The following is an 18,088-nucleotide window of genomic DNA, read 5'->3' as shown; positions in this document are numbered from 1 at the left end:
TTGAGAAGGACTCAGTCAAATATATTTGCTCTGATGTTTTGTTCTGCCATTAGGAATAAAAGTCATAAAAACCCATCAACAATGCTATCAACAGGTATCAGTTGAGCATCCACTGAGTTCAGAGCTCTAAGTAAATTATCGAAGTGTTTTTCCATGAAATATAAATATTTTCAGCCAAAATGCAAGAGAACTAAGAAACTAGCTAAGTTCACCCACTGAGGAAAGAAACAAATTCAGGCTGCCCCTTTTCCTAATCCCTTAGTTTAAATGAGACAACAATCCCTCCATTACCAAGAATCACAAAATTTCAGTGCTTGGAAATCATACAGTTCATGCTCCCCGCCTTCAGGCAGGCTCACTTAAGTCATCCCTGACAAGGGAGAAAGACTCCACAACAGAAAGACTCCCCCAGACACTTATGGCAATGTTAACAACTCTCACTGTCAAGCATTTCTTTTTCTCTAAACTACATTTCTTGGTGGCATTATTAACCTCTCCCTACTTGCCTTTAGTGGAGAAAGAGGATTGCTAGACTGACTGATAGAGATAAGGATATGTAAGCCTCCATTCTTAGGGCCCAGTGTTGCCTTCCCCAAGGAGGACGTCGGTAATCTCTCCACCTCCAGTATCATCAGTCCATGTGCCAAACGAGGGGGCTAACCCTGGTCCCATTAGGGAGAAACAGTGGAAGTGCTGACAGAAAACATACACCCATCTTGTATGAAGCCTCTGAGACTACTAGATCCCTGTGTTTAGACTCAGGCCATCTAGAGAGATTCTGGAAAGAGTCTGCTCTTCTGCAGCCAAAATAACTGCCTGGAGTGGAAACTCTGGTTTTGTCATCCCTGAAATGGGCATGAATTCTCTTTTTATTCCTACTCTTATCAAGGTACAGACTAATGGCCTCACTGTAATTCCACCCCTGCTAGTCAGGCTTCTGTATAAAATATTTGTATTTAAAGTGTCTATCTCTCTCTCTCCTCCCTCACCCTCCCCATCTCATCTCCCCTTCTCCAGCTGGAATAATCCCAGTTCCTTACAACCAATTTTAGACTGGTGGCCTATCTTCAGGATACCAATAAAGGGTCATTTAAGTAACTCTGTGAAGAAGCTGCACTCACATGCCTTCTTTAATCTTGCTTACTAAGCCTTACTTTCCAACACTATACAATCTTTCCGGAATGCTCTTCAATTCTCCACATAGCTTATTATTTATGGGGACTAGAATTGGACACAGTACTAAAAATGGTATCTAGAAGCCCTTCAAATGAATTATTTCTATTAACCTGAATGGACCTCATCTCAGCAGGGTCTGAAATGGGTTTTCCCTTCTGAATGATGTATGTGCACTGTCAGAAGGATTAAGTGCATGAAAGTGAAATGAAAACAGGTGGAAGTGGTTTTATATGAATCACAAATCTGTTTTCACATCCAGAAATTTTGGAACAGCAAAAAATAGTCTCTGAAGACCAAACCTCCATGGACAGAAAATGGTGACAGATCTATTAAACACAAATGTGGCTCATAAAACCTCAGATTCAACAATAATAATAATAATAATGGCATTTGTTGCTTACTATGTGCCAAGCACTTTTCTAAGCACAGGGGGAGATACAAGGTTATCAGGTCGTTCCACATGGGGCTCACAGTGTTAATCCCCATTTTACAGATGACGTAACTGAGGCACAGAGAAGTTGAGTGACTTGCCCAAAGTCGCCCAGCTGACAAGTGGCAGATCTGGGATTAGAACCCATGACCTCTGACTACCAAGACCATGCTCTTCCACTAAGCCATGCTGCAATAAGTGGACACTTGTTGAAACAATGTTTAAAACTCAACTGATTCCTAAGAGTAGGGTAGAGCTCAAATAAACCTCAGATGCCACATTAGTAATAATTGTGGGCTTGCCACATCACCAGAAAATTGTGCAGAAAGCCTCAGCCAGTCCATGAGTATCTGGAGCGGACATACTGCTGTGGACTGCCAGGAACCCAAGACCCAGGTTGAGTGAACCCAGAACCACCACAGACACTAATTTCCAAGGTAATCAAAAACCACTGGGGATCAGAGGAGATCAGACAGTCAGCCAGCCTCAAAAGCCACAAATAGGGTCGGTATAAAATTTTGCAAGCCTTCCCTTCCTTCAGACAAAAGGTTTCCTTTTTCTTCTCTGAAGTCCATAGATCTCTATCTATAGTCATGTATTCCCTTCCCCAAAACTCCCAAGGCCATCTTTACACCAGCAGCTACCGTGGCAAATGTAAGAGCACCAGGTAAACAAGGCAAAGGGGGTACTATTGATGAGACCACAATTTACCCTCCTATTTGCAACATGCGACTAGAGAATCTAGGACATCTGCCCTCTTTGAAGCCCTAACAACAAGCCATGTGTAAAGCATCACAGCATGAAAGGCTCTATGATCAGCTGGTTTCCAGCTTTGCTGAAGACACAACTGGACATGAACTGTACTTTCCCTATTATCCACTCTATACTCAGTAGATGATAACAATAATAATCATCACAGTGGTATTTCTTAAACACTCACTATGTGTCAAGCGCTTTGCTAAGCAGTAGGTAAACTGAAAACTACTAGCTCAGACACAGTCAATGTCCCACATGGAGCAGCATGAAACGACTTGGTTCTAATTTGATAATGATGACCGTGAACACTAAAATTTCTTTCTCTGGCCATCCATGAATTTGGGCTGCCTTCTGTGCAGGACTGCAGGGAGTTGGACACGGTCTACATGCCTTCTGGAGGTGTCTTTTAGCCTTATAATTTTATAGTACATAACACTGTAAGCAGTTCCTTGAACTCTCTCCCAGAACTTTCACAGCTCTAAATTCTTCATGATTAAAGAGAACTGCGGCTTTAGAAACCAATAATAGCACTGGTTTGCTTTGTTGGGGGCCAAGATGATACAAACTGCTCTCATAGGGCATACAGAAGGCTCACTTTCTAGAATGATGAGTTTAATTGAATAGGTGATAGCTAGGTGATATTGTGAGCTACGAGAACAGATGGCAAAGAGGTATTTCAAAGCAACTGGCCAATATCATATCCACTGGCAGATACAAGAATTCTGAGAGCACGAGGGCTTTGGAAATTACTATTATGTCCAAAGGCTTAATTTTTGAAAAATAAAAAACAAACCCAAAAACCCAGTGAGGGAATGATATGGGCCAGGAACAATTTTTAAAAACACATGCTACCCTAGATCTCAATATAGGATATCCTAATAACATAAAAAGTAATAACCAGCCCTACCAGTTTGAATGACACAAATACTAAGTGCAGTATTTATTAAGCCTTATGTGTCAATCACTGTACTCAGTGCTGGAGTAGAGCAACTTGGCATTACAGCAGGATGAAGTGTATTTGTTGAGCATCAAGAGTGGTCTTCAGCATGGTCCAGATTTTCACAGTCTAAAGTGATTCAGGCCCTCCCTAGACTACTTCTAGATGGTAATGACAACTTTGGAGAATGGCTCTCCCAAATCCCTTTTTTTTCCCCATTACCCTGACTGTTGCAACTGTCTTTATGGACTCTGTAACCTTTTAAGAAGTTGCCCATGGCAAAGATGGTCCTACAGCCCAGCATGCTCTGTCCAGGTAGCAGCTGCAGGAGCAGCAGGTAAATGCAGTTTTCCATGTCCTTTATTGTGCTTTCATCTCCCACAGAGCTCAACTCCATGGGAGATGAAACCAAATCAAAGAAAGACATGAAACTGGGCATTTAGCCCTTCCCTCCCATCTCTCTTGCTGCTTTGCCCATATTGTGCAGCAGCAGGAGGAGCGAGGTGTGTGTGTCGGGGTAGGAGCAAGAACACGTCTGTTGCAGTTCTTATAGGGTTAGGCTCTGGGCCAGTCCCACCTCATCCTTTTGGTTATCAGATCCCAGGAGTCCCATAAATCGGCTCGGGCTAGGTGGATACCTTACACTAACAATGAACTATGCTAAGGCCTTAGGATCACTGATATAGTCCTTGCATCCACAAGGCAGAAGTAAGCACCATACAACCCTGAAAACACTACACAACAAAAGTCTTGAGGCCCAACCTGGGCCTCAAGAAAAACAAAAAAGGGTGGGCATGACAGAAGAGAAAACACAAGAAAATCATCACTTTTACCTGGCCCGGCCACTACCCTAGTGATCTCCATGAATGAAGTCAGAACATAATCATGAAAGCCAATCCCAGACTGACAATTTTATATACTCCAGGGGAGAAAATGCAACATATTCCTGGTTCTCAAACTGAAAAAAGATACTACTCGTTTCTTCCCAAACTGTTGAGAAAAAAGTTCCTCTCCACAAGGTGATTTTTTTTTATTCCTCTTAAGTGAGGTTGCCCAGATTAGGGGAAATTGGGAAAGAAGCAACACTGCACCCCTGAGTCCTGTTAGAGTCACTACAAGTGCTTGACCCCTTCTGGTGCGATGCTTCCAATGGACCTGATCTGACCAATAGCAGAACACTATGAGGGTTTAGCATTTTCACAATTCACTGGCAAAAAGCTCATTAAAGATCAAAACGTGTGTGAAAGGTTGTCAGGCATAGACAAAAACCCATACCATTGATTCATGTTCTCTTAGAATCATTAAAATGCACCGATCAGAGAACACATATGTGGCGGGTTGCTATTCTGCTTCTATACTGGGTGCTTCTTTCCATTTTTTCTTATGCTTTCCTAGGAAATAATGCTCTTCTAAGAAATAAGGTTTTCAAAAAATGCATGAAAATATCTTAAAATATGCTTAGGCAGAATTTCTCTCTCCACAGGTGAGAACCCTGGAAGAAATATGTATATCATTTTTCAAGTGAAGAAGGAAGAACAAAAATAGGCTTTTCCTTGGGTTGCACAGAATCAGAAAACTGGGTTGGGCTTTGATAAATCAATTAGTCCAGCCCCCTACTTCCAGATAGGATTGTTCTCACTCCAACAGCTATCTACTCTGTTCTTAAACACTTCAGAAATAGGCACTCAGATTATACCTTTGCTTTGTATCATCCCAGATCAGTAGAATTCTGTAGTCTCTTTAAATAGGAGGCAGTACTAGTGAAGTGACATTGACAGTGGTGATTCTGCATCTGTGAATGGCTCTTTCTGACTGTACTTAACACACATTTTGTCCAAGAAAATGCAAGAGGGCAACTTTCCTGGCCCCTCTTAACTCAGGTGCGCATTGCTCAGACACCAGTGGTTAAGACAGGACAAGTATACTCTACCACTGTGGATGATCAGATAAACTTGAACCTACCTCAGTACCTGACAAATAGAAAGCACTTAATTACATATGTCTCAATTACATATATTTTATTATCATGAGTAGGGCATGTGCTTGAGTTGTCTTTGCAGTAGAGGTGACAATCTGCACTGAGTAATCCATATTTTCTCACATGGTCCTCCCCAGTGCCCAGCAGCTTGGATTGAGAGACAGCTGGTAAGAAAGAATAACGGGTGAGTCTGGGGTCCCAGAACTGAATACTTCTGAAAGCTAAAAAGCAGCAGATACCATTGTGCCCTGAACCACTGGGAAGACCTTCCTTGAGTATGACATTTAGACTGGAATACGGTGAGGGAAGGGGTGTTTGTTCCATTTTACAAAAACAAAGCAGAAAACCAAACAAAAATAGCACAAAGAACAATAGCAAAAGAAATCATTAGTCAACAGTAGAGTTTGTTGCAAAGAAAGCCTCGAATCTGGCACAGAATAAGAGGGGGATGCAGTTGCTCAGCACCAATGCCTGAGTCAAAAGGTTTTCGGAAGCCATAATATCAGATGACCTATTCATGTCTTTCCATCACAGTTTTACCACGGTCAATGACAGTAAATTTTAGGCTCCTATATGCACTTTCTAATCTGGACAGGGTGGTCAGGCTTTTAATGAGCAACATGTGGTGAAAGTTATCAAAGCCACTGTTGAAAGAAGCTCTTTAATTGGCAAAACACATAGGTGACTATATAGCCAGATAACATACTTGTCCATATCTCTCTACAACTACATGTCTGTACATACAAAAACAGAATTTTAAGTGTATGCATTATATCATAAACACTTTAAGCAGGGAAGGTGTTGGAAAATAGTTTTGCTTTTTTTTAAAAAAAAAGCACAGCCTGGATCCTGCTCCTTAATTTTCAAAAGAATCTGTGTAAAGTTCAAAACTTAACCCAGAACTTAGGTAATGTAAAAAAAGCAGGAGAAAATCAAAGCCCAAAAGGAATTATTCATATAAAATGGTAATCTAACCCAGTCTTTGACTGGTTAAGCTGTGTCCTGGGGAAGCAGAATTACAACCAAGGTTGCGTACAGGAGCTTAAAAAATCAAATTTTATGCTTTTCTCTGAATAGACTACAAAGGCTATAGGAAAGGGCAATAGAAAAATGATAAACACAATAAAAGCACATCTCTGCAAATTTTGTGGAGCACTGCAATTTTCACAGGCTATAAAAATGCACATATGAATAAGCCTACTATAAAAATTGCCATGTAAATCCCCACTGCTCTATGTGTAATACCCATTTGTTATTGAATAAAGTAAATTTCAGCTCACAATGATGTTGGTCAGAGTAGTGCTCAGAATACTAGCTATTTCTCTAAATCATGCTATTCACATTAAAAAAGTTTCCAGGGAAGAAGAGTGCACTTCAAAGGAGGAAGATGTAGGAGCTGAGTTCACTCATCTGAGTTCACTCAGGTGACCAGACTTTCCCAGTCTTTCCTGAAATTAGATACAATTTTGAGGTTCTTCCTCCAACAATGCATTAGCAACTCATGGCAATTAACCTAAGTTTAATTGCCAGTTTTCCTCTTTAGGGGCTTGATTAGACCAACACCAACACCACTGAGCTTCCATTGGTGGGAGGCATTACAAGGGAAAGAAAGATCCAACATACCAAATGCATGTCGGTGTCAAATCTATTACTTACAAACCATTGGCAATATGGGTTTCTAGACATTTGTTGGTTTGCCATATAGCAACCTCACAAAAATTTATATTCTATTCTACTGCACAAATCACAGGGACTCTCACCTTTTTGGGTCAAAATAAACTGCACAGTACAGTCATGTACAGAATTACTGATCTGATTCACAAGGCACCCTCCCTTGTCCTGTGACCCTAAATTAGAACAAAGATTCTAGTTGCGCTCTTCATAAAAAAAAAAAAAGTCTTGCTCTGGTCATCCTAGCCAGCTGGTTAATTGTATTTGTTTCATATATCTCCAAACAGCCTGGTACGTTAATTACATTCTGTAACACCAAGCTACTTTGATTCACTCTGTCACTTTCAGTGAACACTTTAATTGTACTCTTATAGCTCCACAACATTTTGGAACATTTGCTGATAATTGTGCAGCTTGATACTTAGAGTTCATATTACACACACATACACACACACACTTGCCAGGCCCACTGACCATAAACTAATAAAAGTAATAACTTGCCTGAAAATGGAATTTCTTAAGATTACACTAGATCATTTGAGGATGGTAAAAGATAAAAATGTCCTATAAGGTAATTATGTAAACTTTTTACATTCAACAAGACAAAGTTATTTAAATGTACATTATACAGTGCATTATTGTAGGAGTTTCCAAATGTAATGAATAATGATTAATTTCATACCACAGTCTGCTCCTAGTGGAGACAAGAGAAAAAGAAACGTAGTGTGTATATATTTTTATATATATATATGGGGTGGATGATTTCACTGGACTCACAGTCACCACACATTAGGCAAAAACCAATCTGCATGACCTGATTGGGTCACCTCCTTTTGATTCTGGATTTTCTGGAGTAGCAGAAGCCTGAAACAAAGTTTGCTTCCATAGTCAGTCAGTCAAAGATGGCCACTCTTCTAATGCATTAATCCAAAAGGTAGGGTAACATCAGGATCTAAATGTCTTGAAAGATAATGATGCCATTGTTTAGAAGAGCTGTTGGAGACAGACAAGACTGTTGCATTCCTATATTCATTAAAGATACAAAATATTTCTAGGTATTTCATATCTTCAGGTGTTTGTATAATATCCACTTATTGCAAACATTTTTTTCTTAATCCTTCCTGTTCCTGTTAAATTATGTAGTCTATTTGCCCTTCAGTGTTAATTCAATTTAATCTTTTAGTTCCTTTCATTCCCGAACTGCATCAGCAATTGTGAAACGGTCCCACAATGAACTCTCTGAAAAAAGCTTCCAGATTTTATGACACAGAGATCCTAGGAAAATTGCCCAAGACAAAAAAAGAAAGAAAAAAAAGAGGCTCTGAACAAAAGGCACAAAAACCTCTGCAGCATTATTGTTTTAACAGGCTGGCTCAATCTAGGGGGAGACACCTACAGCACCTGTTCAAAATCTCCATTGTCTTTGAACATTTCCAGCAAAGCTTTCTCTAGTAATCAGACAGGTTCCCACACAGCCCACACCTTTTTTCCACACACATGAAGCACTCACATGATATTTTGACATTTTCTCTACAAGCTCTAAATACCACTGTTGGACTTCACTCATCCGGTGCATTCTCCTGGACACAACTGATGTAAATTTAATCATCCAAAGATGGTTGTACTCTTAAATTTCATACTCTACCTTGGCCCAAAGGTTCATTACCATCTTTCATCTGCTGATTCTCTGGGCCAAAGTTCAGTCACAGAATCTTCCCAAATAAATATTAAGCAAAATCTAAACAAAACCAAGATTTTTTTTCTCAGCTTCACTGTCTGACCCATTCATCCACAAACTACTTTATCAATTTAGTTGATTAAAAAGAGGTTCTTCATTAGAAATAAACTTTCTACTTTTATACAATCTAAACAAAGACACCCAGCCCTTTATCTCTGTATGCAACTGCAACAGAGATTCTACATTAAAGGATGCATAGGTGATTCAGAAGACACTCAAAATGAGAAAATTCTGTAGACAAATAGCCATTTTTTTTCTTTCCAACTTACCATACACCTGAAAATATACAAATCCACAGAGCAGGAGTTGTGTAAACATTAGCAGACACATTTTGACATATTAAAAACGATCCAGATCACTCGAGAGATCAATCCCAGAGAGCAAAAGTACAAAAAAGCAGTACCCAAAAATTAAAAAGAGGTAGGTCCAAAGTTCAGAGACTTTCCTAGTAGCTAATTAAAGTAAATAAGGAAAATCTCGAGATCAAAAGTTGCTGATGGAAAGGTCTTGAACAGGGCACATTTAGATCCATCCAGATTAACTGAGGGGAATTCCAAAGGCTGCGATTTTCACTCTCTACTTCCTAAATTCCCACCGATCCAGCTCAGCCAAAGGAATTATTCAAGTGTGTCTAAGACTGCTTCCTGAGGATCCATTGCCATCCAGAGCCAACTTCTGTCTTCGGAAGTCAAAAGGAATAAAAGGAAAGGGATAAGGTCTAATTCTTAGAAAGTGTTCCACAAACTTTCCAGCGCACTGCAGAAGAAAAAAAAAAACAACAAAAAACCTGGACTTCAATCGCTTGCTTTCTTCCCCCTTTCTTTCTCCTCCACAGCAGCGCCAGCTCCGGAGTTTTGTCACTTAACTTCCATAATAAGAACGTGTCAGTGGAACATTTTGCAGGCGGGCTGGTTGAGGAGGGCTTCTTATGCAACCTTCCTCTTTCCCCACCCTTCTTTCGCTCAATGCAGAACCGTCCCCGAAAAAGAAATCGGTTGAGGACTGTAACTCCACCGTGAGGGCTGCAGGAGGGAAGGAGTGAGTTAAGGGACTGGATCGGCCGCCGGCTCCTGTGCAATTGTGAATGGGGGAGTGCTCGGCGGAGAGAGCGGAGCAGGCTGACGGAGGGGTGTGGGGGGTGTGGCTGTGTTTGTGGGTCTGTGTCTGTGTGTTTGTGGGTCTGTGTCTCTGTGTCTCTGTGTTTGTGGGTGGGTGTCTGTGGGTCTGTGTTTGTGGGTCTGTGTCTCTGTGGGTCTGTGTCTCTGTGTTTGTGGGTGTGTGTTTGTGGGTCTGTGTCTCTGTGTTTGTGGGTGTGTGTGTGTGAGCACGAGCCGCCCAGTTCTGCAGCAGCCCCAGCAGCAGCAGCAACGTCCCCTTGCCCTTCCTCCTCCTCCTGAAACAGCAGCAATAGCAGCTGCTCTTGCTGCCGATCGGCCGACTTGGGGAACGCGGCAAAGTGGGTTGGGGCTGGAGGAGGAGGAGAAGAAAGAGGAGGAGGCAGAGAAAACTGACGGCAGCTTGGAGTCAGCCTGGGGAAGCTGGAGAGCCTGCTAGCAAAAGAGGGTGGGGACACAGCTTCCCCCCCTCCAATACTCCGACAGGCGGGAGATGGGAGATCGGGAAGGGGGGAAAAGATGGGGACGAGGTGGGGGGGGGGGGGGGAGGAAGGATGGGAAAGGAACAATTAGATCCGCAAGGATGCCAACTGGCACGGCCGCGAAACTCCCCTCCCTGTGCTGGGCTCGCTCTCTTTCTCTTCTGTTTTCCTCTCCTGTTGGGGAGAAGGACAATTTACATCATTGCTCCTCACTGCCTCCCATTTAATGGGCAGGTAATTTTCTCAGTGAGTGATTTCATGGAAGGATTTCCTAATTGTTCATCCCAATCTTCTGCCTGTCCGCCTGCCACGCTGTGCCTCTCTCCTGCAGACCCATACTAGAGAGCATCGGCCTCACAGCCGTGAGATAAAAATAATGATAATCAGGATCAGCATCATGGCATTTGTCAAGCGCTTACTATGTGCCAGGGACTGTACTGAGCTCTGGGGTGAATACAGGCAAATCGACTGGACACGGTCCTTGCCCCATGTCAGGCCCACGGCCTCAATTCCCGTTTTACAGATGAGGGAACTGAGGCCCAGAGAAGTAAAATGACAAGGTTACACAGCAGACTAGAACTCATGACCTTCTGACTCCCAAGCCTGTGCTCTATCCACAACGCCTGGCAGACACAAAATACCCATTTAACCCTCTCCTGCAGCCTTCCCGGGAATCACAGGTCGGAAAGAGGGAAGTACAAAACCAATCAGGGCTTGCAGGATTTGTATTCATTCACTTGGTAATACGAAACCCCAAATAAAATCTCTTTCTAAGTTTGAAAACCTTTCGTTCCTAGTCTCTTCGCTTTAGCCAAGAGCACAATCCCCAGGTTTCACAGTGCCCCTTTCAAGTTCCAGTTGCCCCACCATACAGGGTGCAGCGGGAATTTAACTTACTCCTTCAACAAACGTACGATGCAAGGGGTTAAGTGTCCCTGCAGGAGAAATAAGCAAGTCTAGAAAGATGCACAAACGCTTCTATTCTGTATGTTCTCCTCGAATATAACGAATGAGAAGGATTCCAAGAAGTGGGTTTTAAGAACCGATTAAAATGATCCGGAAAACTAAAAAAAAAAAATTAAATTCATCCCAGAAAGCTAAAATGAAAGGATTTTTTCCCCCATTATTAAAGGGAATGAAGAAAGAAGCTCGATTTAAACATAAAACCCACCAAAGAAATATTTTAGAGGGCAGGATTGATCAGGCAAAGACAGCGTTAGATCAAAAGCACCCTACGATATCCCGTGTCTTTAGTGTAAATAGTGTGGTTCAGACCACGTGTGATCACAGGCTCGCTAGTAGCTATTTGATGTTTGCACTGATGATTAGACCCTGGGTTACCACAACACAGAGGTCCATGTGCCCGGCGGAAGATTGGGTTGGTGAATCTTTAGTTCCCCCTACTGGAACAGTATGGGAAATAAATATTCTTCCCCTCTTGAGAAATCCCTTTTTCTTTTGTTTCTCTGAAAGCCTTTCGTGGAGTGGAGTTTCCAGCAAATGTTCCGGGTTTAAAATGTTAAGTATCGCTCTGATGTCAACGCTTTTGTGATCGGCACATCTGAGTCGAAATGATGCCTGGAAAAAGTTTTCAATACGGAAACTTGTCAACTGTTTCCAGCATTGCAAAATTTAAAAATGAACCGGCCCACCCTCAAATTGCAGTTAACATGCATGAACAATAGAAAACGTTATCTTCTACTGTTCAGCTCATTTTTTTTACAGTGGCTTTGAAGGAAGGATATGCAGGTGTTACAGTTTAACCTTGTGATAACCAAACACATCTAGTACTTACTGAGTGCGGGGCACTATACTAAGCACTTCAGAGGGTACAATATAACAGAGTTGGAGGACAACACGGAGAGAGGGAGTAGAAGAAACAAGGGCTTCATCACTGGAGGTCTCTTAGTAGAGACGGGATCTTTAATAAGACTTGGAAGATGAGGAGAGTCTGGGTTTGCGGGATATGAAGAGGGAGGGAGTTCCAGGCTCAAGGCAGGACAGAAGCAAGGGTTCTGCGGTGAGACAGATGAGATTGAGGTCAGGGAAGGAAAGTGATCATGCTGGGTTATAGTAGGAAATCAGCAATTATTGTGATAAGTTACAGAAAGGTTTAAAGAAATGTTTACAAAACAGAAGCTGAGCATAAGTAAGCACCGTACGGGGCAGCTAAAACTATCTTTCTAAAATTCCCTATCCCTTCAAATCCACCAGTCCAAGTCCCTTCTATCTTCAAACATTTTAGAAAGCCACCTTTTCCAATTAATTACCACTTCCCCTGACCATTTCACATACAACTTCTCCTTTTCCGCTCTCTCCCACCACCCCCGCGTTTGAATCCCTTTTCCTCCTTCAGGCCTGAGTCCTTCTATATTAACTTTCTTGTCAGACAAGGTGAAAGTCACAATATTTTGGGTTGCTCTTTCCCTTAATGTGTAGCTTGTTTATCTTGCAGTATGATGTTTTTATGTCCATTAGGCAGAGAAGCCGCAACAAAAGATGCAACTTTACAAATTCCAAAACAAAGCCATTTAAATCAAGTGCAAGCCGCTTGAGGTTCAATTAAAAGCTAACACGCACACTATTTGCTATTTTCAAACAAACACTGAATTGAAGAGAATGTAACTTCAGAGACTGCTGCTGCCCCTGGATTATGTCACCTGGAACTGGAAGGCTTTGGGTGTGGAAGGTGCTAATTCAAAAACTTAGGATCCCTGGAGCACTTAAAAAATAATTAAAGAAACAGGTCCTTAGATCCGTGAAACTTTGCATATCTCCAACCCCAGGGTCAGGATACTTACTGCCCAGATGTACGATTTGTGATAAACGCCCTAAGCAGAGGCCTTCTCTGACTAAACCCTCATTTCCTCTTCTCCCATTCCCTTCTGCATCACCCTTGCACTTGGATTTGCACCGTATATTCACCTCTCCCTCAGCCTCACAGCACTTTTGCAAGCTCGTTATGGGCAGGGAACATAGCTAATTCTATTGTATTGTACTCTTCCAAGTGCTTAGTACAGTGCTCTGCACATAGTAAATACTCAATAAATACCATTTATTATATATACAGCTGTAATTTACTTATTTATATCAATGTCTGCCTCCCCTGTGTACTGTACACTTGCTGTGGGCAGGGAATCAATCTACAGACTCCGATAAATTGTACTCTCCCAAACATTTAATACAGTGGCCTGCACACAGTAAGTACTCAAATATGACTGATGTTGGTTCACGAGAAGCAAGATGGCCTCATGGACAGAGCATGGGTCTGGGAGTTAAAAGGACCTGGGTTCTAATCCCAGCTACGTCGCACGTCTGCAGTGTGATCCTGGGCAAGTCACTTCACTTCTCTGGGCCTCAGGTACCTCATCTGTAAAATGTGGATTAAGATTGTGTGGGACGTGGACCGTGTCCAACCTGATTTGCTTGTGTCTACCCCAGTGTGTAGTTCAGTACCTGCCACATAAGCATTTCAGGAGTAGAGGTGATGGGGAGGGGATGAGAAGCAGAGGAAAAGGGGGGCTCAGTCTGGGGAGGCCTCTTGGAGGAGGTGAGCTCTCAGTAGGGTTTTGAAGGGGGGAAGAGAGCTAGTTTGGCATCTGTGAGGAAGGAGAGCATTCCAAGCTGGAGTTATGATGCGGGCCAGGAGTCTACTGCTGGACAGATGAGAATGAGGCACAGTGAGGAGGTTAATGGCAGAGGAGCAGAGTGTGTGGGCTGGGCTTAAGAAGGAGAGAGGGGAGGTGAGGTAGAAGGGACCAAGGTGATGGAGAGCTTTGAAGCCAAAAGAGAGGAGTTTTTGCTTCAAGCAGAGGTTGATAGGCAACCACTGGAGATTTTTATTTATTTTTTTGGTGTGGGGGTTTGGGGGGAAGACATGCCCAGAGCGTTTCTTTAGAAAGATAATCTGGGCAGCAGAATAAAGTATTGATTGAAGCGGGGAGAGACAACTGCCTCGTGACCTTGGGCAAGTGATTTCACTGTGCCTCATTTACCTCATCTGTAAAATGAGGATTAAGGCTGTGAGCCCCACGTGGGACAACCTGATTACCTTATATCTACCCCAGCTCTTAGAACAGTGCTTGGCACATAGTAAGAACTTAACAAATACCATCATTATTATTACCTTACCTCACTTATCTCCTACTACAACCTTATCTGCACACTTCCCTCTTCTAACAGCACCCTACTCTCTGCAACTCCATCTCATCTATCCCACCATCTAACACTCGCTTATGTCCTTATTCTGCACCGTGGTCTGGAATTCCCTTTCCCTTTATATCTGATAGACCACCATTCATCCCACCTTGGATAACCTAATAAAATCACATCTCCAAAGGATCTTCCCTAAGCCCTCATTTCTCCTACCATCCTCCTCTCTCTATAGGCTATGCACTTGGCTATTTATTTTTTTAAAAGTAGTATTTATTAAGTGCTTACTATGTGTCATAGCACTGTTCTAAGCACTGGAGTAGATAAGTTAATTAGTTCACAATCCCTGTCCTACGTGGGGCTCAGAGTCTAAGTAGGAGACAGAACAGATATCCCCATTTTAGAGTTGAGGAAACTGAGGCACAGAGAAGTTAAGTGACTTGCCCAAGGTCACACAGCAAGCAATTGACAGAGCCAGAATTAGAACTCAGGCCTTTCTGACTCCCAGGCCTGGGCTCTCTCCACTAAACCAGGATGCTTCTCTTTTACCCCTTAAGCACTTATACTCACTTCAGCCCCACATCACTTAGGTACATATACTTGATTTCCCATTGTGGGGAAGGATTCTGTCTGTTTATTGTTGTACTGTGCGCTCCCAAGTGCTTAGTACAGAGTTCAGCACAGAGTAAATGCTCAGTATATATGATTAAATGTATGAATTTCCCTAACTGTAAACTCTTTTAATGTCTGCCTCCTCCTATAGGCTTAAAACACCTTGTAGGCAGGGATTGTGACTACCAACTTTATCGTATTATACTTTCCAAAGAGTTTAGTTCAGTCCTCTGCACACAGGAAGCCCTCAGTAAATATGATTGAATGAATTAATGAATTAACCTGGTTTGTGATGTAAATGGATGGCCATTTGTTAATCTACCCTGAGTCCAGTGGAGAGAGCACTGCTCTGAGAATTAGGAGACCTGAGTTCTAATTCCATTTTTGCCTGTGTTTGGGTAGCAGTGGTGAAGATAGCACATGTACTTTCCAATATGCGGCATCCCTTCTCATCTTATTTGTTCATTTCATTGTATGGGAGAGGTGCTGTGCAAGTTATCCTAGCACTGCAATCAATTTCTCTGTGCTATTTCTCGGCCCAGAAGTCCTAGGACCAAGGCCCAGTCATTGTTCCTAACAGGAGACTCCATCATCATCAATCCACCCTCCTCTCTTGTTCTCTTCTATTCTTTCCCACAAACAGCACTCCCATCTATAATAATAAAATAATGTATTTTAATTTTCCCTCATATGAAAAGATTAAGATGTTCCAGTCTTCCAAAATTAGCTACCTTTCCTTAAAAAAATTTTCTAAAACCCCATAAAACTGTGAACCTCATTCACAATATTTAGCCATGAACAGTTTCTTGGCTGGCTAAACACATTTATTCCTTGTTAATTTATCTATTATCCCTCCCTCTTACCTACTTTGAGTACAATCCTTACCCCTTGTTGCTTAATAATCAAAAAAGAGAACTTTCATTGATTTAGCACAATGGAAAACTTAAACTGCTCAGGATTTTAAAGTACAAGTCTATACCTTTATCAAATCAAAAATGGAAATTTGGTTTTAGTATTGAACTAATTTTTTATTTAAACTGCTGGATATGACATTGGAATGAAAGAACTAGGTTCTTTAAAAAAAAAAAAAACAGGAATGGTATTATTATGTACTCAATATGTGCCTTTTAGATATATATTTTAATGTACCTAAAGACAATTACAACTAAGAGGCTATAATTAAATCTAATTTGAGTAAGGTGATCAAATAGCCTTCTTTGTCAGGAAACTAAATTGGTAGTACTAAAAAACCATAAATTCTCTATCTGAAAGACATATGCATAATAAACCATGAAATATTAAGCATATCTTTTGAAAGGATTTAGTAGAAGTGGAAATTACTACTATTTTTCTTGGACCAGCCTAATACCATCTCTCCTAACCTACCTTTGCGCAAAATCTTTCCCCATCCTGAACCAGAGCCACCCTTACCTTAGTAAAACACAGCAGACAGTTAATACAATCATAATTTGCAGAAGTATGAAAACAGTGCCCCCAAAATTGTGACAATGGGGATTCAGGAGGGCCATACCAGAGAAGGGTGAAGAGAAGAAAGTGACAGTGGTAGCGGAGAGGTGAGGACATAGAGAGAAGATCTAAGGCTTTCCCTGCCTTCCATTACTTCTCTTTCTCCTCCTCCTTTTCCAATATCACTATCTGTTGTCCCGCAATCCTGCTCAGGCCAATCTTTCCTCCCTGAATTTTCAGACTCAAGAGTCAAGAATTACTCTCAAGAAGTGACTGGAGACAACAAAGAGGCCAGAGTGGTGGAAGCAGCTGCAGCAGTGAGCTCCCTGATGGAACACAGCAACATTCAAGCTGTTATAAAAAAAAAAAAAAAGATTAGTAGTAATGGTATATGTGTGTCCTTTTGGTGCAGTGGACATTACTGGCCACTCGGTGAAGTACAGCAGAAGCATCACACATATTCTGTGCATACTGAACTCAGGAGGGGAGGGAGATGGGGCTGAAGTTACCCACCTCGGTGTGAGGTGGAGGGATGGAGGTTTACTTTACATAGCTAAACAGACAATAGAGCGGTTACGCATGTAATTTCTGAGATTCCCAGAAGGAGTAAAATTTGCTGCTCTAATAGGTCCCCTCTGAGCTGGTAAGGCAGGAGAGGTGAGCTTGGTGACTTCTCCATACCAGCTCCTCCCATCCTGCTCATTTTCCAAATGGAAGAAAGCACATTCCAGTCAGCATCAGTGCAGTCACTAAATGAATAAAAGCATGGTGCCAATGAGTCAACAGCTGGTGCTAGCCAGTACAGATTCAAGCTATGATTCTTCAATTACATCTTGCTGAATTCAGCCATGGAACCCTATCCTCTCCAGTGCCTCTTGATGGCAAATAAACTATCTGTGGATTTTTATATCAATTTAATCAATTATGAAAGAAAAAAAGAGTGTAGGCTTGGAGTTTTAGAATGTCTTGGGTTTGGCAGAGCATAGAGCAACACGTAGAAATTGTCACAGCGTGAAAAATCCCAGATTCATTCATCTGAATTAAACTTAATATATGATCCAGGGAAGGTGTAAGAGTAGTGTTGATATTACAGTGGAGCAGGGATCGATTACAGACTCACAAAAGGTCATTATTAATCATCCTGAATTGTAGTCTGATCTAATAAATCAAGTGCATTTTGGGGAGATTACTTTGTCACATGAAAAAGCCAATTCTGGCCTTAATACAGTAATGGAGGGAAAGGTTTAATATTAGTAATAATCATGATATTCATAATAATTGTGGTATTTGTTAAGTGTTTACTATATGCCTGTCTGACAATTCTGAGTATTGTACACTCCCAAGTGCCTAGTACAGTGTTCTGCATATAGTGAGTGCTCAATAGATACAATTGATCAATTGATTGGTAGTAATGTACTAAGTGCTGTGGTAGAGACAAGATAATCAGGTCAGACACAGTCCATTTCTACCATGAAGCTCATAGTCTAAGGGAGGGAGAACACATATTTTATTCCCATTTTACAGATATGGAAACTGAGGCACACAGAAGTTAAGTGAGTAGCACACACGTGGAA

General features: G+C 41.7%; 1 protein-coding gene across 8 annotated transcripts in view; it reads right to left on the bottom strand.

Moving 5' to 3' along the window:
• ROBO2 (roundabout guidance receptor 2) overlaps nt 1–18,088 on the bottom strand; it is a 1,482,214-nt gene that overhangs the window by 459,449 nt on the left and 1,004,677 nt on the right. Inside the window, exon 1 of one of the 8 annotated variants that reach the window (XM_029081981.2) lies at nt 8,956–9,876. The exons of the other annotated variants lie outside the window; for them this stretch is intronic. Coding sequence (XP_028937814.1) covers nt 8,956–9,016 — 61 coding nt within the window. The 5' untranslated portion in view covers nt 9,017–9,876. Of the gene's footprint in view, nt 1–8,955; nt 9,877–18,088 lie in introns of those variants that run through there. 8 annotated transcript variants of the gene reach the window in all.

Source organism: Ornithorhynchus anatinus, chromosome 17 (genome assembly GCF_004115215.2).
Source record: "Ornithorhynchus anatinus isolate Pmale09 chromosome 17, mOrnAna1.pri.v4, whole genome shotgun sequence".
NCBI classification, from domain to species: Eukaryota; Metazoa; Chordata; class Mammalia; order Monotremata; family Ornithorhynchidae; genus Ornithorhynchus; species Ornithorhynchus anatinus.
Note: the sequence above shows the minus strand (reverse complement) of the source record. Positions and strands in the feature narration are given on the sequence as shown.